The sequence below is a fragment of the Dromiciops gliroides genome, chromosome 6, assembly GCF_019393635.1.
Source record: "Dromiciops gliroides isolate mDroGli1 chromosome 6, mDroGli1.pri, whole genome shotgun sequence".
NCBI classification, from domain to species: domain Eukaryota; kingdom Metazoa; phylum Chordata; class Mammalia; order Microbiotheria; family Microbiotheriidae; genus Dromiciops; species Dromiciops gliroides.
Genome location: NC_057866.1, coordinates 237011866 through 237037388, shown reverse-complemented (window position 1 = coordinate 237037388; position 25523 = coordinate 237011866). Strand labels below are relative to the sequence as shown.

At 36.0% G+C, this 25523-nt stretch overlaps 1 protein-coding gene across 2 annotated transcripts in view; it reads right to left on the bottom strand.

Moving 5' to 3' along the window:
• GRID2 (glutamate ionotropic receptor delta type subunit 2) overlaps positions 1-25523 on the bottom strand; it is a 1875262-nt gene that overhangs the window by 322650 nt on the left and 1527089 nt on the right. For both annotated transcript variants that reach the window (XM_043971982.1, XM_043971983.1), the window contains one exon: positions 1882-2020. In XM_043971982.1, coding sequence (XP_043827917.1) covers positions 1882-2020 — 139 coding nt within the window. The remainder of the gene's footprint in view (positions 1-1881; positions 2021-25523) is intronic.

Below are 25523 nucleotides of genomic sequence, written 5' to 3'. Positions count from 1 at the left end.
CAGTTTCTGTCAAGGATTTAGGAATCACACCCATACATACATACATATAAACATACATGTCTACCTTAAGGTGTGGGGGTGGGATTTCAATGTGGCATGAATCCAGCCAAGGTTTTCTCATGTAGATCACTTACTATTGCTGTTTTAAATTCATGGCACAGACCATAACATGAGGAAAGTGAGCCTAATTCAGTACTTTCACCACTACCTTATATACTACTTCAAACAGGCTCTGATTTGAGGATAAGTAATTAGCATAGTATTATTATATGAATGATAGCCCACTATTATTTATCACCTATATTCCTACACTAAGTTTTCAAATTGCTCATGGGCAATTAGAGATGGTGAAAAAACACTTCAGTCCCTTTTAGAGGTAACTAATTCTGTTTCTATTTTTATAATAATTTGCAATGAATGAATAGCTGAGTGGTTATTTGTGGACCTTTACATTACTTTTTAAAAAAGGAACTGTCTTTTTCTGCCAAGGTAACTTAGAAACCTAATGGGTTCAAATTATTCTAATATTGAGCTACCATAGTAATTAGTGGCACAGTACTAGGCATCTGTGAAAACATAGTGATATTCAGTGAGGTAACATGTTGTCATTGGAAGTAGAATACCAGGTTCTTCAAAAACCTCCTCTTCATATTTAGCTTGAGGTTGCTATGGCCTGAGTAAAGCACCAAATGTGATGCTTTTTTAATAGACTTTTTGAACATAATTTTATGTTCTAGTCCTCACTGGCATGATCCTTTGGGTGAATTTGGAATCAGGAAAATATAAGTTCTCCTCAAACAATCAGTTACTCTTTAAAGCAATTTCAAACTCCTATTTGATAAAGGTGACTGTCTTATCAAGATGTTATCTTAGGGGGCAGCTAGGTGACACAGTGGATAAAGCACCGGCCTTGGATTCAGGAGGACCTGATTTCAAATCCAGCCTCAGACACTTGACACTTCCTAGGTGTGTGACGCTGGGCAAGTCACTTAACCCTCATTCCCCTGGCTGGGGGGGCGGGCAGGGAAGAATTGAATTGTCCAGGGTGTATGAAAATTCCTTCTTGAAAAAACACCGAGGGGGGGGGCAGTTAGGTGGTGCAGTGGATAGAGCACCGGCCCTGGAGTCAGGAGTACCTGAGTTCAAATCCAGCTGCAGACACTTAACACTTATTAGCTGTGTGACCCTGGGCAAGTCACTTAACCCCAATTGCCTCACCAAAACAACCCCCCAAAACCAAAACAACATTGAAATTTTAAAAAATGAATGAGACAAAACTACTGTAGTTCAGAGTGGATTCTATCTTTGTTCTTAAAATATGGAAATGTTTTTATTACTAAGACCTTAATGAAAAAAAGGCTAAAAATACAGTTAAAAGAGGAAAAAGATAGTCTGATCTAAGATATCATACCTAATATCTTTCTTCTCAGGGAAATTTACATCACAGACACTAGTTACCCTTGCCAAGTTTCTACAAGCATAGGATACCCATATCTTCCTTCCTGCCTCTAGTGGCTAGACTGTTGGACATGGCATGAGTTCAAATTTGTTCTCAGACACATAAACTATGCCTCTCTGGTCAAGTTCTTTAACCTCTCAGTCTCAATTTTCTCATCCATAAGATGGAGATAATAATAGTACCCAAACTCCTAGGGTTGTTGTAAAGATCCAATGAGATAATATTTGTATAGTTCTTTAAAATCCTTAAGATGCTATACAAAGACTACTTGTTATCTAATATTCTTAGTCTTATTATTACTTTATGAAATAAAGCAAGCATTTCCATAACATAGTAGAATAATAATGATGATGAGTGTCCACTATAACCATCAGCATCACCACCACCACCACCATCTACCAGCATCAGTTGTGTCTACTTACTGGATGGAGCTTTCAATTCGTGTGATGGTGAGGAAAGCTGCAAGGTTAGCTGTGTATGATGAGATGACAATCAGTGCAAAGAGCCACCAAGCTCCCATCATCATTCGAGTGGCTAGGGTTGTGTAAGGGACTTCACCACCTGTTGGTCGGAAAAAGAAAGTTTAGCATGTTAATCTACTGAAAATGTAATGCATATTGCTAGAGTTCTTAAAATTCTCAGAGCAGTCTAAGAATATGTCATTTCAGGGCCAGTGATTCCTGCATCATTAATGCCAGTATAGTCATCAAAACTAGATAACAGAGGGCACACAAATCTTGATCAGTTACCATACTTACAGGCTTGATTCTCTGGTTTCATATTGAGGGTGCTGTGAGCTTAGTTAAGAAGAAACCTTTTAATTATACAGTGCTAGTATGCTTCCAGTGATTATTTCCCCTCAGGGCTTTATAAAGATCACCATGTCTTTAGCTTAAGAAGCTAAAAATATTCTCTCCTTTCTAGAGATATTCTGATCAGGATCTGAGTGGTTTTGATGATTTATGAATTCATACCATATGTTTTCAAATTTCTTCCTTCCCAAGCAAGTATAGTTAAAAAGGCTGGATATCATACAATTTGTTGGCAGGCAAAAATTAAGAATAATCAATCAAAAAGCATTTATTGGGCAGCTAGGTGGCGCAGTGGATAGAGCAGCGGCCCTGGAGTCAGGAGTACCTGAGTTCAAATCCAGCCTCAGACACTTAACACTTACTAGCTGTGTGACCTTGGGCAAGTCACTTAACCCCAATTGCCTCACTTAAAAAAAAGCATTGATTAAGTGCCTACTATTTTTCTGAATTTTAAATATAATTTTAATACAATCTTATTAATAGCTCTTTGGGTATATTATTCCAATATAAGATTTAGAGCTCTAAGAGGCCTTAGAGATCATGTTCTGGGTGTAAATATTGTCAGAGTAGTTTAATCACTACTTCCCACAATAACTTCCTAAAACTATGGAAAGATATTTTTGACACCCCTCCCCAAACGCATTTAGTTTGCAAAAGATAAAAGCAAGTTGAGGGAGATAGCTATTTAAAAACCTATACAACTTTTTTTGGGGGAAATTAATTCAATAAATATATAATAGAAAATCTGTATGATGTCATTCAATTAAAGACTGGAGGTTAATAAAGTAATCAATAAGGGATGAATAATTTGAAAACTTATGAATTATTCCTCTGGTTAGTCTTCTATTCTCAAGGGTAATTATTAGTTTGAGTAAAATAAGGATCGTATTTTTACCATCTATAAGAAAATTCACTTTTATGTAGATTCAAGAGGTTTATAGGGTAAATTATGTCAGAAAATTGGCTTACTGAAATAAAAAAATAGAAAAGATCAGTAACTAGGAGATGATTCATGCCATTCCCACAACTTAATGGAATTAAGAAGTTGGGCTTATAACATAGTTGGGAGACTACTGGATTTGGCAATAGAGGATATGGATATGAATTATGGTCCTGCTATTTAATGTCCTACTTAAAAATGTGTCAATCTTTCTGGGTCTCATTTTCCTGATCTGTAAAATGTGGAATTGGGATGATGTGATTTTTAAGGTCTCTTCACATCCTAAATCCTATAATTTTTTGAGTTTGGCAAAAACCTACAGATAATTATGTTGTTTTAAGCAGGACTTGATTTAGAAGGGGCTGAAGTTACATATGACAAGCTTACTAAATCAAATCAACTTAAAGATTTTTACTGTATATTTTATCTTATTAATAAATAAAGGTTACAGAAACAGAAGATCTTATCCTAAGGCAAGATCATGAAATGTGATTACACTAAGTTGGCTAATACCTGGCACTTAACAGTCTTAGAATGTTTTGTTTTGTTTATCTATCTATCTGTCTGTCTGTCTATCCATCCATCCATCCATCCATCCACCCACCCACCCATCCACCCACCCAACCATTCATTCATTCATTCATTCATTCATTCATTCATTCATTCATTCATTCATATGTGATTGTTGTGACTTAGCACTATACCATCTGAAGAATGTCATGTGAGTACTATTATAAGGCTTTCAGATTTATATCCCCTGCTCTCCACTCATATAGCCACTACCCTATTGCAGGTCCTCATCACTTCTTGCCTAGACTATTGCAACAGCCTTCTAATTTGTCTTCACACTATATTCCATCTTACTCTAGGTTGCTAAAGTGATTTTCCTGAACTATAAGGTCTTCTCATGTTACCCTTCTCTCTCAAATCATTAAACTGCAGTGACTTCCTCTTACCTTCAGGATCAAATATAAAATGCTCTGTTTGGCATGTAAAAACTCTATAACCTTTAGAGTCTTTTTACCCTTTACTCCCCTCAACAAATGTCTTGCAGTTTATGAACATGATCATGTTTAGTCTTCACAGCCATCCTGTAGGACAAGTTTTATTATCATCCCTTTACATATGAAAAACAAAAACAAATTAAAAACCCTATGGCTCTGAGGTGTTGTGACTTGCCCAGTTTTACACTAGTGACAGTCGTCTTTTCATTAAAGAACTCACCTTATTAATTAACTAATTCATTCATCCAACAAATATTCACTACAAAAGATGCAAACAATTGAAAGTAGAGAATTCTGAAGAGAAAACCAGATTTGGGAAGTAAGGGATTAAGTGGATGGTGCTGGGAAATACAATTTGAATTTCTGAAAAGTGGCTAAAAAAGGACAGGGATATAACCTACAACCAGGTGAAAATGTATTTGCCCAGTCTTGTGATTAAAAAAAGTTTTAATCGGAAATATGAAGTAAGGGAAAAAACCTCCCTCATGTAATTGTCAATCCAGATACCAAAGAGAAAAAACACCAGAAATAGAGATGGGCAGAAAGGATCAGTAAGTCACAGGATAATACATTTTAAAACAGCGTCAGAAATGTATAGAGATTCAGATATCTATATATAAAAGTACAAAATATGGGTCATAAACAAGAAGAGTTAGAAAGCCTCATTCACAGATAGAGATTCAAAATAGCTATCATTAGACTTCATGGGATGACTGGAACAGGATTTTAAAAGGATATATCTTGTTCAAAAGGAAGAAAATAATTAATAGGAGGTATTTGAATATATATGTATATATAAATACATACACATATATGTACACACATGTATACATATACACATATATGTACGTATATACATATAAACACACACATATGTATGTACATATATACATATAAACATACACACACATATATACATATATATTTGCAGGGCAATGAGGGTTGTGACTTGCCCAGGGTCACACAGCTAGTAAGTGTCAAGTATCTGAGGCTGGATTTGAACTCAGGTCCTCCTGAATCCAGGGTCAGTGCTTTATCTACTGTGCCACCTAGCTGCCGCCTGAATATAATTTTAATACTAAGATTTACTCATGAGGAAATTCAGGAATCAGAGAATTATGTTGAAAAAGATTTGGGTTTAGAGAAACAGAGGTAGTGGCAAAATGAATATTTGTTATGAGAATAAATTACTCCTTGGTGGAAGAGTTCAGTAACTGGTTCAGTCTTCTTCTGCCCAAAGCCTGCTCTTCTTATACTTGGAGATCTCATTTTACATGCTGATATCTTTTCAAAGTCCCTCAAATCTCAAGAGCTGCTATTTCACTCCAACTTGGCCACACCCAGGATGGTAATATCTGTGATTTTCCCCTCATAAACCTGTTCTTAAACTTCCCTAGAAGACCAGTACCTTCTGTCCTTCCATCTCCCCCTAGGTCTCATTCCTTCTCTGTACTTAGCATAAATTTTTCCCAATCCATAACTCTCTTTCCCAGGAGTTCTCTATTTCCTTCTTCTGACTTCAATATTTTCATTTCAAAATTCTAATCTTTTTGTTAACATCTTGCCTTCTGCCCTTAGATTCCTTCTCCTACTGTCCTGTCACTTCATTCCTTTCCAAACCCCAACTAGGATTATTATTAACCTTATTTTTCCACTTCCCTATAAATACTGTTGGAAGAAATTAAACAACACTATTAACTAGAGTCACTAAACTTTTATGCTATTCAATTAATTGGGCTCTCAATGCTACACAATCTTTTGACTCTTCTCAGATTGATTGAATGCCTTATGATAAGTGTTCCAAATCACCTCTTTTCTTCTTAAACCACCAACATTATCCCCTATCTTTTATCTCAACAGATCTCACTGAAAAAAGTTGAGGCTAAAACATTATGAGTTTCATCTCTTCCCAACTCCACACTTCTTACCTCCTCAATGCCTTCCTCCTGCCCCCTCCAAATTCTTTCTTCTTATGCTCCAGCTGCAGAGGAACAATGCCAACCCCCTACTTGTGACCTTGATCAATCCTCTACTATATCCTTTGGGATCTTGCCATTTTGAACATTCTCCTTTTAACTATTCTTCACATTCTCCTTATAAGGTGGCTAATTACTTCACCATGCCCAACAAACATGTTCATCCTTTAAAATTAAACAACAATAATAAACCCAAGTTTATTTGACTTTACCAGATCCTCAAGTTATCACCTGTATCTCTCGTCTGCCAAAGCCAAAAAAAAAGGCATCTATAATCATTGTATCCATTTTCTCACCTCAATTCACTTTTGAACTCCTTGCTGGCTTCTAATCCCAACTTGAATAAGGTTCCCAATGATTATTATTATTTTTTTTTTTGCTGTATTCAGCAGCTCTCAATTCTTCTCCTTTTTGATTTCTGTGTTTGGCATTGTTACTATTCCCTCTTCTTCCTCTTCCTTATACCCAAACAGTTGCCAAATCTTGTCAATTCTACTTTCTCAACATTTCTCACATCTTTCGTCTTCATCCTACCCATACTACAACCAACAAAGTTTATGTCATTATCATCTCTTGTCCAGACTATTGAAATGGCTTCCTGAAAGGTCTCTCCTGAATCTAGTTTCTCCCTTCTCCAATCCATCCTCCTCATTGCTTCCAAATTAGTATTCCTTTTTCAAAAAATAATTAATTTTTTAAAAATAATAAACATTTGTATTTAAAGTTTTGAGTTCCACATTTTATCCTTTCTTCCTTCCCTCCCCCTTACCCCCTCCCTGAGGTGGCAGGCAATCAGATATAGGTTATACGTGTGCAATTATGTAAAACATTACCTAAATATTAGTCATTTTGTTTAAGAAAACTCAAATATAAGAAAACATGAAAGTGAAAAATACTGTGCTTCAGTCTGTGCTCAATCAATAGCAGTTCTTTCTTTAGAGGTGGATAGTTTGCTTCATCTTTAGTCTTTTGAGATTGTCTTGGATCATTGTATTGCTGAGAATAATTAGTCCTTCACAGTTCTTTATCTTTATTGCTGTCACTGAGTACAATGTTCTCTTGGTTCTGCTCACATTACTATACATCAGTTCATACAAGTCTTTCTAGGCCTTTTTAAAATTGTCCTGATTGTCATTTCTTATAGCAAAATAATATCCCATCACCATCATATATTGCAGCTTGTTTAGTCATTACCCAATTGATGGGCATCCCTTTGGTTTCCAATTCTTAGCTACTACATAAAAAGCTGCTATAAATATTTTTGTACAAATAGGTCTTTTTTCTCTTTTTTGGGGGGATGTCTTTGGGATATAAAACTAGCAGAGGTATTGCAGAATCAAAGGTTATGGACAGTTGTGTAACCCTTTGGGCATAATTCAAAATTGCTCTCCAGAATGCCTGGATCTTTTCACAGCTCCACTAACTGTGGATTAGCATCCCAGTTTTCCCACATCCCCTCCATCAAGTTGATATTCCTTAAATGCTGAACTGAACATGTTATTTCCCTACTCAAGAAATTTCAGTAGCTGCCCATTTCCCCGAGAATAAAACATACATTCTTATATTTGGCAGTTAAAGCCTTTTATAAACTGGCCTCAGAATATCTTTCTAGGCTTCCTCTCTCCCTACAGGTCCCCACCTCCGCCTCCCCACACTCTATGTTCCTGATATTGCCCTATTTCACGTTTTCTGTATGTATCAATCCATTTTCAATTTGCCTCCACAAGTTCTTCCCCCAGACCCCACCCGCTGACTGGCAGGTTTTAAGATTCAGCTTAAGTGCTACCTCTTTTAAAAGGACTTTTTGGATTCTCTCCTGTTATTAGTTTCTTCCATCCCAATTACTTTGTATTTATTTTGTATATACACTGTGTTTACTCATTTATGTATTTATCTAAATAACCTCCATTATACTCCTCTTCCCCTAGTAGAATTAAGCTTTTGTATTTGTAGCATTAGTTCCTAGCAGAGTGCTTGGCACATAGTAGGTGCTTAATAAATATTTGTAGAATGATTGATTGGTGATGAGAAAGATATTTAGAGTAAAAAAGATAGGAACCATTTTAAGTCATTTAAAGCCTAAAAAAGGTTGTAAAGGAACTTATCACTTTTCTCAGGGACTTCATGTCATTAGATCTGGATCTAATGGGGAAATTTTCCCCAAGATACTAACATAGTTGGCAGATGGGATTACTGAGGTCTTTGAAAAACTGTGACGAGGCAGAGTTGTGCCACAAGGATGAGGATGAACTAGGAAAATGCCCCAGGGGGAGGGGGAGAGGGAGAGGGAGAGGGAGAGAGGAGAAGGAGGGAGGGAGGGAGGGAGGGAGAGATAGATAGATAGAGAGACAGGGACAGAGACAGAGACAGACAGAGAGAGACAGACAGACATGGGGGAGGGGAGTGGAAGAAAGAAAGGGAGGAGAGAGGGAAGGAAAGAGATAGGTGGGAAAGGAACAGAAGAGGAGGAAGAGGAAAAGGAAAAAATAGTGGTAACTGTAAATCATGAATGTGAAAATTTCTGTTAAAATTATATATATATATATATATATATATATATATATATATATATATATATATATATATATATATATATATTTAAAGGGTAGATTGTTAACATTTAGAAAGGGAAGCTGAAATAAATATGAGTCAGCATAACTTCAAGAAAAATTCATACCAGAATAATCTTGTTTCTTATTTGTCAAGCTTACTTAAATGATCAGGGGTAAAGTTTACTAATACAACAACAATCTACTTATATTTCATTAAAATGTCTTATACTATATTTGTGAACAAAATGGAGAGACTTGGTTTGGATGATAATGCAATTAACTGGTTGAATGCCTAAGTGGAAAAGAGTAGTAATAAATGAGTGGATATCAACTTGGAGCAATGAAAACTCCCTATTTGCAATGGCGACTCGAATTGCCACGGAAGTTCTGGAGTTGCAAACAAGAACTGATGATCTTACTTCCAGTAAATATATGAGAATTAAACAGTATAGAGTACATAGTTTATATTTCTGCCACAGGCATATGAATACCATCTATGTTCAATTTGCAGGCTACCTTCACCGTTAGAAGAGAAGGTCAGAAGGGAAAGAGAAAAGAAAAAAAAATATCTGAGTTTATCAAGAAGATATTCCTGAAAACAACAAATGTAGGATTTCAATGGGAAAACAAATAAGACAAAGGATGTGAAGAGGTAGAGCAGAATTTTTAACCCATTCTGGGAGTTTGGAAGGTAGAAGAATGACAAAGCAAGAACAAACACTACTTAGTATTTGTAGTTAAGAAACAAATTAGGAGAAATAGAGACAAGTTAGTGGAGTAGCATTTAAGGTTCCATTCCACCACAAACTTTTTCAAACCCATTTAGAAAATGTACCAGAATGAGTTCTCATTGGGAAATTGAAGAAAATAATCTCAATCAGTCATTTTTCCAGCTCGTGTTGGCATAGGGAGAAAATGGAGAGGTCTGTGAACATTGGGGATAGGATCTAGCCAGGAGCTGCCATTTGGATTATTCTGGGTCAGGGAAAGGCCATACACCAGGACAAGATAGATGTTGCAAATTCAGTAAAAGAAGGAACTAAATCTGTGCAGAGTACTGAAATAGGTGTAAACTGACAGCTTGGTTGATCACCACACATTTCCAGTTATTAGATTCAGGGTTCATTGAGGAGGGGACCTATGTCTAGAGGTGGTATTCCAGGGTGAGTCATGAGCCCTTGCAGTGGTACAAAGAACAAGGAGCTAGTTCAGAAGCAAGGAGCAGAGAGGGGATATGCCTCAATTATACTTTCCAATCTAGTCTGAAGCCCATATGGGAATAACTCCAATAGGAATCACAGACCAAAGAGGAGCCTGTAGTTCTGTCATGCTGAACCAGCAGAGGTGTTTATGTCACCCAAAGTGACAGACACCAATCATAGTCTACAGGAACTCCAATTGAATAAACTTATAAGTGTGGTGCTCAGACTCAAATTAAGATCAAGAACTTGCAGAGCTTGGACAGAGTACATAAATTGGACTTTGTCCTAAATCAGACCACTTTGAGAGTACCGGAAGTTTTCAGGTGGATGCTCAGCATGAGCTACCTTGAAATCCCAAATAACACAATGATCCCATATCCCAATAAAACATGATGATCACTTCAGACATTTTTTCCACAAGAACATAGAGCCCAGTCTTAAAATAAAATATGAAGTCATAAAGTAGATAAAAATGAGCATATATAAAACAACAACAATTCTACCATAACAAAGCTCTTACAGTGACAGGGATATTCGAGATACAAACCCAGAAGTTGATAATGCCTTCAAATCCCCTACAAAACAAAGCCTTAAAGGAAAACACAACTTGGGCACAAGTTCAATTAAATTTCCTGGAGGAGATGAAGCAAGAAGTTGAAATGTTTTATAAATTAAATGAGAACACTAGAGAAAAAATGAAATAGGAATGAGAACTATGGAAGAAAGAATTGGAAAGGCAATTAACAGCTTGGCACAGTGGTTACAAAACATTTCCCTTAGTAGCAGACTACCTGAAAAATAGAATGCACTACATAGAAGATAAAGACTCCACTAGAAAATGAGAAATATTATTGTGCTATGAGAAATTAAAGGCAGGATGATTTCAGAAAGGTCTGGAAAGACTTGTATGAACTGATGTATAGTGAAGTGAGTAGAACCAAAAGAACATTGTGCACAGAGACAGCAATATTGTTTAATGAAGAACTGTGAATGACAACTATTGTCAACAATACAATGATCCAAGACAATCTGAAAGGACTATTGATAAAACATACTATCCACCTCCAAAGAAAGAACTGATATCGATGGAACACATGCTATTTTCACTTTCTTTCATTTTTTCTTTTATTCAAGTTTTCTTGTACAAAATGACTAATATGGCAATGTTTTACACAATCATACATGTATAACCCACATTTGATTATTTACTGCTTCAGTGAGGGGGTAGGGGAGGGAGGGAAGGAGGGATAAAAACTGGAATTCAAAGCTATAAGTATAAATGTCTATTACTTAAAAAAAGAAAATAAGAAATATTAAAGCAAAGTTAAAAGACAAAAAAAAAATAGAAGAAAACATAAGGCATCTCATTAAAATACAATTGACCCGCAAAACAGACCAAGGAGAAATAATTTGTATTAATTGAAAACCATAATCAAAAATATTATATTTCAAAAAAAGTCTTAAAAGAAAGCTGCCCTTAGAATCAAAGGGAAAAGCAGAAATAGAAAGCCTCTACTATTGAGCTCCTAAAAAATTAAAAATGAAAACTCCCAGGAACATTAGAGCTAAAATTTAGAGTTTCTAAGTCACAGAAAAACAATGCAGGCAGATGGAAAGAAAACATTCCAGTACTGAGAAGTCAGTCAAAATCATTTATGATTTAGCAGCCACCACTATAAGGGAGCAAGCAGCTGTTGGTATAGTAGATAAAGTGCCAGGCCTCAAGTCCAGAAGACTCCTCTTTCTGAGTTCAAATGTGACCTCAGACACTTGACTATATAATCACGGGTAAGTCATTTAACCCTGTTTGCCTCAGTTTTCTCATCTGTAAAATGAGCTAGAGAAGGAAATGGCAAACTACTCTAGTATTCTTTCCAAGAAAACTCCAAATGGGATCATGAAGAGTCAGATACTACTGAAAAATAACTGAACAACGAACGACAACAGCAATAGACAATGAGAGGGCCTGAATGGGTTTTAATCTGATTCTTCTCTGAGAAGAATATGGAGCCACAGGAACTCATTCACGATTATTATCTAGAGTTCAGTAGTATAGATAAAACTGGTTTAAAGAAAAATGTGGTTTTACTCTATCTTTTTCATTCTTGAGAAAAAAAGGTTTTAAAATATTTTTGATGATGATGATGTTTATAAGAAGAATATTCTCATTTGTTTTTTTTTTTTTTTTTTTTTTAGGCAATGGGGGTTAAGTGACTTGCCCAGGGTCACACAGCTAGTAAGTGTCAAGTGTCTGAGGCCGGATTTGAACTCAGGTACGCCTGATCCAGGGCCGGTGCTTTATCCACTGCGCCATCTAGCTGCCCCCAGAATATTCTCATTTGAAAAAGGCTAATTGATCTTTTCCAGATTCTGGGGACAATACAGAACAGAAACAATCTTGCTAGTCAGGTGATTCAAATGATCATGCCCAGCTGGCACTATTTTAGGAACTTCACTCTGGTTTCTCATTTACATTTCCAAAGTGAAAAGGTTCCCAATTATTTATATACTTTCATTTTTCAAAGTTTTAATATCAATTGAGTATTAAATGAAATAGAATTTATATTATCCCATACTAATAAAAAGAGTTCTTTCTAACATGAGTGATTCTTCTGCTGAAATCAGGGAAGATGATATTTCAGTTTTGGGGCTTCTTGAAGATAAAAATGAATTTTGTAATTGCTGAAGATAGAGCTTCAGATTAGCACAAGTAGTTAATGAATGTTTTTTTTCTTAATTGGGCTCACTATAATGGACTATTTCCAATTTAAATGCCTTTGAAACCCTTCAATCAAAAAGGGAATTATAATAAAATTAAAACAGCAGCTAGACATATCAAATGAACCTAAGTGGCTGATTGTTCCTTTCACTTCCAGGTGCCAATCTCTACAGCTCAGATGTGAATTAAATAGAATTAGGTATCAAGCTGAGGAAAATTTCCACAACTGATAATATCTATGACATTTTTATTGGTCCAGCCCCCTAAATATTCCTAAGACACAATTTTGACTATTTTGCTTCTTTGCTCAAGAATTTTAATACCTTTCCTTACATTAGCCTCTCGGCTAATAGACAAATTCCTTAGACTAGCATTTCAATCCCTCCACAAATATGCTCCTCACCTACCTCTCTAATCAGGCACTTGTTCTCCTATAGATTTCTTATATTCCTTTCCCAATTCCCATCAATGCCAAAGTTGATAGTGCTTTCACCATCTTGGAATTGCTTTCTATTTTATTGCTTATTGCCAACCTCATTTTCCCAAGCTGAACTCCAGTAGACTATAAAATTCCTTGAGGGCAAAGATTGTTTGGCTTTTGTCTTTCTATCTCTAGTTTTTATTCAAGTGACTGTCATGCAGCACATGTGTTTGTTGCATTGAAATCAATTTAAAAAAAAACAACCAACACTATTGTTCCCAGAAAAGAAAGAGACAACTAAAAGTCAATCATCCATCTTAAATTTCTAGATAATTAGAGAGGTTGCAATATCCTTTTATACCAACTTTGCTTCTAATAGTAATTAATCAAGTACGTAGATAAATGAATTATGGGAATATAAATGTCCTTCAATGAAACATCAAGGATATACTGCTTAGAGATACTTGCAATATTTACAACAAATCTCCACCCCAAAACTTTGGATAACTTTAAGTCTACACAAGACACACTTTCTGTTATCACATGTATAGTTATTGTTGGGATCTTGATTTCATCAGTGAGAACTCTTGATGTGCAAAATCTTTCCATTGATGCAGATCAGCATCTTATCTCTAAATGATAGTCTTTTACCTGGGGCACAAAGAGACTGGGTGATGTGCCCAATTTCATACTGTTAGTATGTGGTTAGGTGGAACTTGACTCCAGATAATCCTATTTCCAATTTTGGCCTCCTATCCACCTGCTTGCCTGGATGTCTGCTTTCATTTCATTCATTTCTACAAGGAATTGAAAAGAAAAGAAAAAAAAAACAACCTCATCTACTCATGAATTAAATTAAATATTTTTTAAATTACTATGTGTAGGGTATGTTTCCTTCAATGAAAAATATACCCTAAGTTTTATAAAAGTCATCTAGTTAATCCATGTCAGATTAATAAGCCTTTCCAAAGTACTAATTATAAATTTCTCTCTTTAGGATTGCTCTGGAAGAGTTAATTCATCCTAAGTGGGTGAATTTACATTTTAGAAGTTAAGAAATGTTGTTGAAATTAGAAGCTCCATTTCCTCTTTTTTTAACAAATGTCTTATTTATGAGGCTCTAAATGTTTAAAAATGTGTGGTTCAGCTGGAAGTCTTGGTAATGCATACAGCTGTTTGCAAAGATTTCCATTAATCAAGGGAACTACATCTTAAGTGATCAATAGTTAATGAGAGCAACTGAAGCTCACAGCACAGTGGGTCAGCTAACATATCTTTTTATAACTTTTTGGCATTTGGGGGTGAAAACATTTGAATTGGTTCATCCATTTTGCTGCTTCCTTTTCCTAATGCCACTCAAAAAACTCTTGTAAATTTTAATGACTTCAAAATGACCATTGCCCTGTAGATTGTACTTTAGTGGACAGCTAAATCATAATATTCTCTCTTTTTTTTTAAAGTGAGGCAATTGGGATTAAGTGACTTGCCCAGGGTCACACAGCTAGTAAATGTTAAGTGTCTGAGGCCAGATTTGAACTCAGGTACTCCTGACTCCAGGGCCAGTGCTTTATCCACTGCGCCACCTAGCTGCCCCTCATAATATTCTCTTAAAGAGCTAATCTAAACTTCTTATTCCCTCAAGAACAAACCTCAACCCTTTCTCCTACAATTATAAAAATCATTATGTTGCCATAAGGTTACTTATTAGGGATTTATTAAGAGTTTGTATAAGAATATTTTTCAGGCTCTGAATTCATCTTACATTTGCTACATTCAACCTATTCTCTCTCTCATTTTTTTTTTTTTCAGGGCAATGAGTGACTTGCCCAGGATCTCACAGCTAGTACATGTAAAGCATCTGAGGCCGGATTTGAACTCAGGTCCTCTTGGATTCCAGGCCCCATGCTTTATCCACTGAGCCATGTAGCTGCCCCCCACTCAACCTATTTTCAAGCTAAAAGGATCTTGATGAGAAAACTCTTAGTGTGAGTAAGGTGTCTCAAATTTTTGAAAACTAGTTGCTAGCCACTTAGATGTGGTAAGGGAAAGAATATGGCACAGTGAGTAGACAGTGACCTTTCCTCCTTTGTTTAGCTTTTTCTCTTGGTCAAATTAATTTATATGAAAAATCACAGAGGAGCTCTGAAGACTGAGAAAAAAAGGGATTCTAAATGTCTAGTCCTATGCAATTATTTGGAAGAGCAGCCTTTGAAATGATTACATAGAGGTGGAGCTTGGAAATTGGTTATAAAAACCTTTGATCTTGAATCAGACATAGGTTCATTTAGCAAGAGCTGTTAACAGCAGGCAAGATCCTGGTTGAAAACTGAATTGAATACCTATGGGTGCATCTTAACTTATTGACTCTCCTGTATTCTGCAGCACCTTGGGCCCAAGAGGCAAAGATCATCCTTCAAGAGGGAAAAATACAATAACAAACACTGACTAATTCCCCTGTGTTTTTATGAAGAAAAGCAGCTGAATATTTTCCATAGTCTGGTAATAACTATATGAGCTACTTGTCTACTGTGCTTCTCAAGCACAAACTAAAGGAGAGACGACGCAGCTTCATCTTATGGAGAACAGAGGACTATAATAAATATAGTAAGAAACTGTCAACAGAGAGAAGCTCTGTAACCATTTCCTAAGGAAATCTTTGACCATGAGATCAGCAGGCCACCACTAAGCCAGTGGACCATTGTCCATCAGTGACACTTAATCTCTCCTCATCTGTAAAATGAATGAGGAGAAACAAATATGCTTTGCAGTTCCTTCAGATCTAAGGCCACAATCATATTAAATGACAAGAAGACAAATGAAGCACTATCCATCAGAGACTGAATGCCACCTAAGACCACTGAGGGCTGGTCTAGTGGGGACCTCATTATAACATCACTAGAGTATATTGGAAGTCCAATAAAATTACAGGTATGAGTCCTATATCCGTGTGTGCACTTTTGGATATACATACATACATACATATATATATATATATATATATATATACATATATATATATATATATATATATATATATATATACACACAACTCGAACTCAGATTTACTATTTCCTTCAGTTTTTAAAAGATTATCCTGAGAAGGGATCTGTTGTCTTCCCTAGAGTGCCAAAGTTGTCCATGACAAAAAAAAAAAAAAGTCAAGAAACTGCATTGTATTACTTGCAGTAACAGTCTGAAGTCTTGAAAGAGTCTTTTTTTTTTGCAAAAGTTGATTTCCTATTTTTACTCCTTAGTTAAAAAATAAAGCATTTGAAATTTTAGTAATTAACTTGTATGAGGAAAAAATGTCAAAGCAGTGTGCTGGGGACATTCAGAAAGTATTCAAATGATGTTTTTCAGAAATGCAATGCAATTTATTTTTTCTCACTCTCTTTACTGACATTTGTCAGGATTTCTTCTCTCTTCCATTTCTAACTTTGCATATTTTTATTTGCTCCCTTTATTTCTTGTACTGTTTGTATGTTTGTGGGATTTTGTTTTTCTTGTCAATACTTCAGCAGTGTAACAGGGGCCAAAGGAGAACCTCCTTGCTTGATAAGAAGGAAAAATGCTTTGGAAACTGCTTTGAACAGGGAGTAAAAGACTACTTACACTGTCCAAATGCGATTTCTCATAAGGTTGAAACAAATGCCTTTTCTGTATTCCCACCTGTTTTTGTTGTTGTCATTTCTCAGCCATTTCCAAAGAATGCTGCCTACCTTCTGTTCATCTTCTTTATCCTACACACCCTCCTCCTACCACAATGTGGTCTTTCTGTAGGGCAGCCTGAATTGTTAGGTTAGCTGTTGACTTTGTTTTCATTCCTTTAGCTGTATCTGACTCTTCATGACTCCATGGACCACACTGTCTGTGGGGTTTTCTTGACAAAGATTCTGGAGAGGTGTTCTAATTCCTTCTCCAGTCAATTAAGAAAAACAGAGGTTAAGCTACTTGCCCAGGGTCACACACTTAGTAAAGTGTCCAAGGCCAGATTTGAAATCAGGTCTTCTTGAATCCAGGTCCAGCACTCAGTGGAGCCATCTAGTTGCCTCTAGCTTTTGCCTTATGTTGTACCAAATTTGGATTCTAAAGTAATTTCTGGCAATTTCCAAACCATCACACTTAAATTGCAGCCACCCTTTGCATTCCCTTCCCTCTAGAACATGATTTTTACCCCCAGAGACCTGGGCTTGAAGAGATGAACTTTATCATTAATGTTCTTGAAAACCAGACCTCCATACCATTTCCAGGCCATTTCTAGCACAGTGCTCAATAAATGCTGTCTCTATGATTTATTGGTTCATTGATTTCATTCATTTATTGATTCATCCATCCATCTACCCATCCATCCATTCATTGTCCATTGATTTGAAGACTGATACAGAAAGGGAATAAACTCATGAAAAGGCTTCAGAAGATGACTGACTAGAAGTTTGTTAAATAGCTTGAAGTACAAATTCAGTTGAAATGAGGCCTGCCATTTTGGAGTGAAGAATTGTTTTTTAATGTTTTAAAATGATTACAGTTGTTCCCAAGTCACTATATAAAACCATGATATGAAATTCTAGTGCCATTATCACCTTCATTTTTCAGATATTCAATCAATCAGTAAGTCCAAGGAAAATTACAGCCATTTTGCAGTGCAAAAGCAGGAATTGTCAGTAAGAATCAAATATGAAATGGATCTTTTAGTAAAGTTTTTAATTATCCTTGATATTTTTAAGACTAGCTTCATTGCCTAAAAGTCTCATTTGTTCAATGAAGTCAAATAATGGTAACACATTTTCAATCAGTTTTTAAAATGGTACAAAGCTCAAAAGAAACTCTGATATATATCTTTTCAAAGCTGGTTCACTGTTTCAACTTGGAAATCTTTTCTTGGGCAGGCAGAAATAAATCTAAGATTGATTCATGGAAAGAGAAGAATAAGTTGTGGAGAGGAAAAAGAAAGATTCTTTTTGACTTCTTTTTGATTCTTTTTTATTTAAAAGTAAGTTTTGGGGGAAGGTAGGTGGTGCAGTGGATAAAGCACTGGTCCTGGTTTCAGAAAGAATTGAGTTCAAATTCAGCTTCAGACACTTGATGCTTACTAGCTGTGTGACCCTGGGCAAGTCACTTAACCCCGATTGCCCCTCAAAAAAATTTTTTTTGATATATTATGTCTTTTACACCACCACAGCTTCCCTTAGTTGCCTTCCACTCCCCCTCCCAGACAGACATCCTATATCACAAATAATAATTTAAAGGCAAATTAAAAAAAAAAAAGTAGAGGAGGGGAGGAGCCAAGATGGTGGAGAGGAATCAGCAAGCTGCCTGAGCTCTCCTTTTCCCTCAAAAAGAACATTAAATCAAGCCTCTGGACAGATTCTGAAACTACAGAACCTGAAAAGAGACATAAAGATACAGTCTTCCAACCAGAGATAATTTAGAAGACTTCAGGAAAAGGTCGGCCTGACTCAGACAAAAGGGAGGAGCAGTGCAGGGCAGCAGCCCAGCGCTGAGGGGGTCGGGGCAAATCAGCCAGAAGCTGCAGGCTACAGCCGAACAACTGAGGCCCCTGGAACATGGCTCAAAATTCTGGTGGCCCAGTAGGATTTTGGAAAAACCTACCTGCACCAGCCAAGAGGACAAGGTGCCAACTGTAGGGCCACAAACAGGACAGGTGCAACCAGGCCCACTGACCCAGCACGCTCAGACAGGAAGTGCAGGGGGGTGAACTGCACACACTATAAAGGCCTCAGAGTAAAAAGCCGGTCACACAGCACCTATACTCCTTCACAAAAAGCCCAAAACAGGGACCCTGGTGCCCCCAGAGCAGACCTCAACTAAAAAATAAATAAATAAGCTGCAATAATGAGTAAGAAGCAAAAAAGAGCCCTCTCCATTGAGAGCTTCTGTATCAATAGGGAAGAAGCCAACGCAAACTCAGATGAGGACAATACCCTCAAATTGCTTACATGTGAAGCCTCATGAGAGAAGGTAAATTGGTCTCAAGAACAAAAAGCCTTCCTGGAAGAGCTCAAAAAGGATTTCAGAAATCAATTGAGAGAGGTAGAAGAAAAAATAGGGAGATAAATGAAAGCCAAACAAGAAAACTATGAAAAAAGAATCAGCAGATTGGAAAAGGAAGCACAAAGATTGACTGCAGAAAACAATTCCTTAAAAAATTCATCTGGCCAAATGGAAAAAAAGGTGCATAATCTCACTGAAGAAAACAATGCCTTAAAAATTAAAATTGGACAGTTGGAAGATAAGGAATACATGAGACACCAGGAATCGGTCAAGCAGAATCAAAAGAATGAAAAAATAGAAGAAAATGTGAAATACCTCACTGGAAAGACAACTGATCTGGAAAACAGATCCAAGAGAGACAATTTGAGAATCATTGGACTGCCTGAAATCCATGACAAGAAAAAGATTCTAGATACCATACTCCAGGAAATTATTAAGGAGAACTGCCCTGATATCATAGAATCAGAGGATAAAAACATCATTGAAAGAATCCACCAATCACCTCCTGAAAGAGACCCCAAAAGGAAAACTCCAAGGAATATTGTAGCCAAATTCCAGAATTATCAGGTGAAGGAGAAAATACTCCAAGCAGCCAGAAAGAAGCAATTTAAATATCATGGAGCCCCAGTCAGGATTGCTCAGGACCTGGCAGCTTCAACATTAAAGGACCGCAAAGCTTGGAATATCATATTCCGGAAGGCAAAGGAGCTTGGATTGCAGCCAAGAATCTATTACATAGCAAAACTGAGTATTATCTTTCAGGGGAAAATATGGACATTCAATGACATTGGGGACTTTCAATCTTTCCTGATGAAAAGACCAGAACTGAATAGAATATATCCTATGTCAGATTACCTGCTGTCTAGGGGAGGGGGAGGGAGGGGAGGGATGGAGAAAAATCTGAAATTGGAAAGCTTGTATAAACAAAAGTTGAGAACTATCTTTACATATAATGGGAAAAAAATAAAATACTTTATTAATAAAAAAAGTAGAAGAAACATTATCATAATTTATCAGTACCTTTACAAAGTCTTAAGATAATGTGCAACACTTTTAGGCCTTCAATATCCTCATATCTCTTTTTTCAAGACATGCTTTGTTGTTTATACTGCTGCAAATCCACATTTGATTTTTTTAAATGATTTTTTCCATTTACATTGTACTCGTTGCAAATATTGTTTTTGTAGTTCTGCTTACTTTACTATGCATTAGTTCAAGAAGATAGAGCTTTCCATACTTCTCTGTATCCATCAAATTCATCATTTCTTACAGCACAGTAGTATTCCATTACATCAATGTACCATAAAATATTCCTCAATTGATGGGTAAACTTTGTTTCTTTTTCTTTATATAACAAAAAAAAATAATGCTATAAATATTTCGATATATATTAGGATTATCTCCTTACCAATGGACTTCTTGTAATAAGATCTAGTAATGTAATATCTGGGTCAAAGGGCACGTATGTTTAAGTAATTTATTTGTATAAATATTACTTTCCAAAATGGTTGTACTGATTCACAGCAAATTTCTTTAATAATGTAAAGAATTAATTGTGATTTGAGGTTTCTATGACCTCATCTATGGCTAAAATTAGAAGCCGCAAGGTGCACCCCGGCCTGTCTTAGGTGCCCCTGCCTCTGTGCTGGCATGGTGCTACATCCACTGCCTGTGGCCATCGCAAAGAAATTTGCTATAAATTCTTTTGTAGTTATGATTATATTTTTCTCCATTATATTTCTCCTCCTGTTTATCCTACTCTTTCTCTCCTTTTATCCTGTCCATCCTCAAGAGTTTTTCTACCATATCCCCTACCTCTCTCCCTTGTATCAGCTTACCTCCCACTTTGCCGCTTTCCCTCCTAATTTTCTGTAGTGTAAGTTAGATTTCTACAACCAATTCAGTGTGTATGATATTCCCTTTTTGAGCCAATTCCACTATGAATAAGGTTAAAGTGTCCCCCCCATATTCCTTATGTTCCCCTACACTATAAAAGCTTTTTCTTGTATCTTTGATGTGACATAATTTAGCCCATCCTACTTCTCCATTCTCGTCTCTCCCAGTGCATTCCTTTTATCCACTTCTTAATTGTATTTTTTTGGGGGGATATAATCTCATAATATTCAACTCACACCCATGATCTTGGTCTATGTATATTCCTTCTAACTGTCCTAATAATGTTAAAGTTCTTAGGAGTTGAAAGTATCATCTTTCCATGTAGGAATATGAACAGTTTAATCGTAGTGAATCCCTTGTAATTTCACTTTCCTGTTTACCTTTTTATGCTTCTCTTGAGTCTTTTATTTGAAGTAAAATGTTCTATTTCATTAGTTATCTTTTCATCAGGAATGCTTGAAAGTTTTTTATTTCTCAAATATCCATTTTTTCCTGTGATGGAGTATATATTCTCAGTTTTCCAGGGTAGGTGTGTGTTGTTTAAAAATCTAAATGTGGGTTCTAATCTGTCCCCCCCAGTTTTGGGAGGAAACTGGCTAAAATCACTGATAAATTCACCAAGAGTTTAGGCTTTTAAGGGCTTATTAAAAGATATAAGACATCCAAAAAAAAAAAAGCGGGCAGCTAGGTGGCGCAGTGGATAGAGCACTGGCCCTGGAGTCAGGAGGACCTGAGTTCAAATCTGGCCTCAGATACTTAACACTTACTAGCTGTGTGACCCTGGGCAAGTCACTTAACCCCAATTACCTCACCAAAAAAAAAAAAAGAAAAAAAGAAAAAGAAAAAGAAAAGATATAAGACAGTAAAGAGAAAGATTGAGAACAGATTTCTTATAGCATGGAAATCCTAGCCTTCCTAACCTCCCACCTGAAGTCCTGCCACCAAACTGATGTCTTGAACCCAAAGAGGAAGTCAGCCCTCAGCCAGCATCCGCTTCCTACTTCATGTTCTCCTCCCAGCAATGGGAGGCTCCTCAAATTGATTGACTGGTAACTTTGATAGACAGTACCCATGGGCAAATGTCACTTCCTGATGCCAAGGAATTTGACCACATGGCTTGCCCTCAGACGCCTTCTCCTCATGGCAGAGCTTTCCTACAGTAACTCTCCAGCAGGTGGCATCACTCCAATTGTTACAGGTGATTCTTTGTTGCAATCATTCCTCCTTTACCTTCTAGGATATCATATTCCACTCCCTCCAATCCTTTTATGTAGAAGCTACTAAATCTTGAATTATCATGAATGTGACTCCATGATATTTGAACCGTTTACTTATGGATGCTTGACATATTTTCTCCTTGTACTGGGAGGTCTGGAATTTGACTCTACTATTTTTGAGAGTTTTCATTCAGGGATCTCTTTCAAAAGATTGGTAGATTTAAAAAAAAATGTCTATTTTACCCACTGGTTCTAGGATATTAGGGCAGTTTTCCTTGATAACTTTAGATGATGTCTAGGCTCTTTTTAATAAATCATAGGTTGTATTTTATGTTATTTTTTTTTTAGTGAGACAATTGGGGTTAAGTGACTTGCCCAGGATCACACAGCTAGTAAGTGTTAAGGGTCAGAGGTCGGATTTGAACTTAGGTACTCCTGAATCCAGGGACGGTGATCTGTCCACTGCACCACCTAGCTGCCCCTGGAAACACATTTTAAAAAACCATTTTTTTTTCTTCTTTGACAATTCCTCAATCTGAAGTTTTGAAGTTTTTTTGACTGTTTTCTCTCACAACCTAGCTAATGTGGGAATATTTTCCATGACTACTCATGTATAACTTATTTTGAAATGCTTGAGTTCTAGTGGGTGGGGGGTGGGAATGGAGGAGGAAGAGAAGTTGGAACACAAATTGTTTTTAAAAATTGATTTTAAAATTTGTTTTTACATATATTTTGGAAAATAAAATTCTATTCCATAAAAAAAGAAAAAAATAAATCATGGGTTGTAGGTAGTCCAATAATTCTTAAATTAGCTTCTACTTTTTAGGGAGTTCATTACTTTGGTGAATTTTTGTAAATCTTTTCCCATGTGAACAGTTCTGCTTTTTAAGGATTACTTCTATTCAGTGAATTTTTGGGACTCTTTTATTATTTTACCTATTCTGTTGGGTTTTTAAACAATGGTGTTATATTCTCCAGTATTTTTTGTGCTTCCTTTGCCAAGCTATTGATTCTTTTTTCCTGATTTTCTTGTATCACTCTAATTTCTTCTTTGTATCTTATTTGATTAAAAAAACCCACTTTTCTTTTTACCTCTTCCAGGAATCTTGTTTTGGGGGCCTAAGATCAATTCATATTTTTCTTTGAGGCTTTTTGGTTTGATTGAATTCTCTGATTAATCCGACAGGGCTAAAAGTTTTTTCCTCCTTTCCTTTGGTAGTTCTTTTACAACTAGTTCTATATCTTTTTCTGAGATTGGGTTATTTGAAATATCTATTTGACCTTCTGTTCATCGGAGTACTTTTTATTATTTAAGGTAATACTTGATTTCTTTTGTGTTCTCATTTCCATTAGCATGTAGCTGTATTATTGGTTCTGATTATTTTCTTTTTATTTCTCCTACTTTTGTTGTGATTTCACTTCTATCATTTGTGATTTTTATTTGATTTTCTTCATGCTTAATTAGATTAGCTAAAAATTTATCCATTTTATTCATCTTTTCAAACAATTAACTTTTAGCTTTATTTATAATCTCTATAGTTTTTTAAAAATCTGGTTTCTAGTTTGTCTATTTCTCCTCTAATTTTTATTATCTATTCTCTTATGTTTATTTTAGGTTTGCTTATTTGTTGACTTTCTATTTCTGCACATATATTATATTTTCTCCAGTAGTATATAAATTCTTTGAAGGCAGAGAGTATTTCATTTTTATCTTTATATTACTAGAATTTTGCAGTGTTTGGCACAGAGAATTCACTTAATAAATATTCCTTATTGGAAAAACTCAGGATTGGGTTTCACTGAGTAGCATTGGGAACCTCTGAGGTCAGTCAGGAGGAAATAGGGGAAATATGATTCATGCTTACAATCCAGAACTAAGACCAGAAAAAAAGAACACAAACTTTAAAAATCTGGCTGTACTTATTATCTTGTTCTTTTGTATGCCCCGAAGCTTTCCTGTAACCTCAAGAACCTGGTACTTATTCTTCTCCTTTATTTCCCTTTTTATTGTACAATCAGTGTGTTCTAATAATGTGGGAGTCTAATAATGGTATTCACAGGCTTCAAAGTCAGGTGAACCAATAATATCTAGAGGATAAGTTCAAATAACATTTTCTAAAATGACAGTTGAAAAATTAACATCCAATGAACAGGATTAGTTATTGATGGAAATATTTCATACACACACCTGTGATTTGGGTCTAATTGAGATTGATAACCAGAGAGAATTAATACTGTTTCCTGGCAACCCATGGAATGGATAATTTGGATGTAATTGATAAAATTGAGACGTTTCCTCTATTTCATCAGGAAGCAGCCAACCTAAAATATAACTAATAAGAAAACAAGCTATAATCCTGGAAACTACGAAATGTCATATGACAGGTTTTGTAGAGACCATAAAAAGTAGAATAATAAAGCAATCTGATTTAGTAGGTAACATGTTAGATTTGTGGACAGGAAGACAAAGGTTTTAATCTCACCTTATATACCAGTTATGCATCCCTGGGAAAGTCATTCAACTTCCTTGAGTATTAATTAGCTCTTTTGTAAGATGGTCACTAGGTTATTGTGTTAATCAGATAATACTGCATGTAAAGTACTTTACTAATCTGTAATCACTATTGGAAGGAAGGAATGAAAAAGTACTCATTAAGTGTTTACTATGTCTAAAACATATATAAATACTGGGCCTTCTCCAAGTATTCTCTAGAATATTTGATGAGACTTTAAGATTATCTCAGTTTTCTTGGCAAAGTGGAGCAAGTAATCCTTTTTTTTTTTTTTGGCCGAGCTATTGGGGTTAAGTTACTTGCCCAAGGTCACACAGCTAGTATGAGTCAAGTGTCTGAGGTCGGCTTTGAACTCAGGTCCTCCTGCATCCAGGGCTGGGGCTTTACCCACTGTGCCACCTAGCTGCCCAGCAATTAATCCTTTACCTATTATTCAGTCTACTAATTTATAGAGGGATTACATTGTCAGTGGAGGAGGAGTCATGTGGATGAAATAATTAAAGTATTGAAAAATACAGGAGCCAGCTAGGTGACTCAGTGGATAAAGAACTGGCCCTGGATTCAGGAGGACCTGAGTTCAAATCCAGCCTCAGAAACTTGATACTTACTAGCTGTGTGACCTTGGGCAAGTCACTTAACCCTCATTGCTCCACCAAAAAAAAAAAAGAAAAAGAAAAAGAAAAAGAACTATCTTCTTTTCTGGTATAAAAGGTTTACCTGGAAGATCAAGTCAGAAGTATGCTTGATCATGAATGAATTAGAGTAAGATATGCTAGATGTTCATAAGGAATATTTTTGTC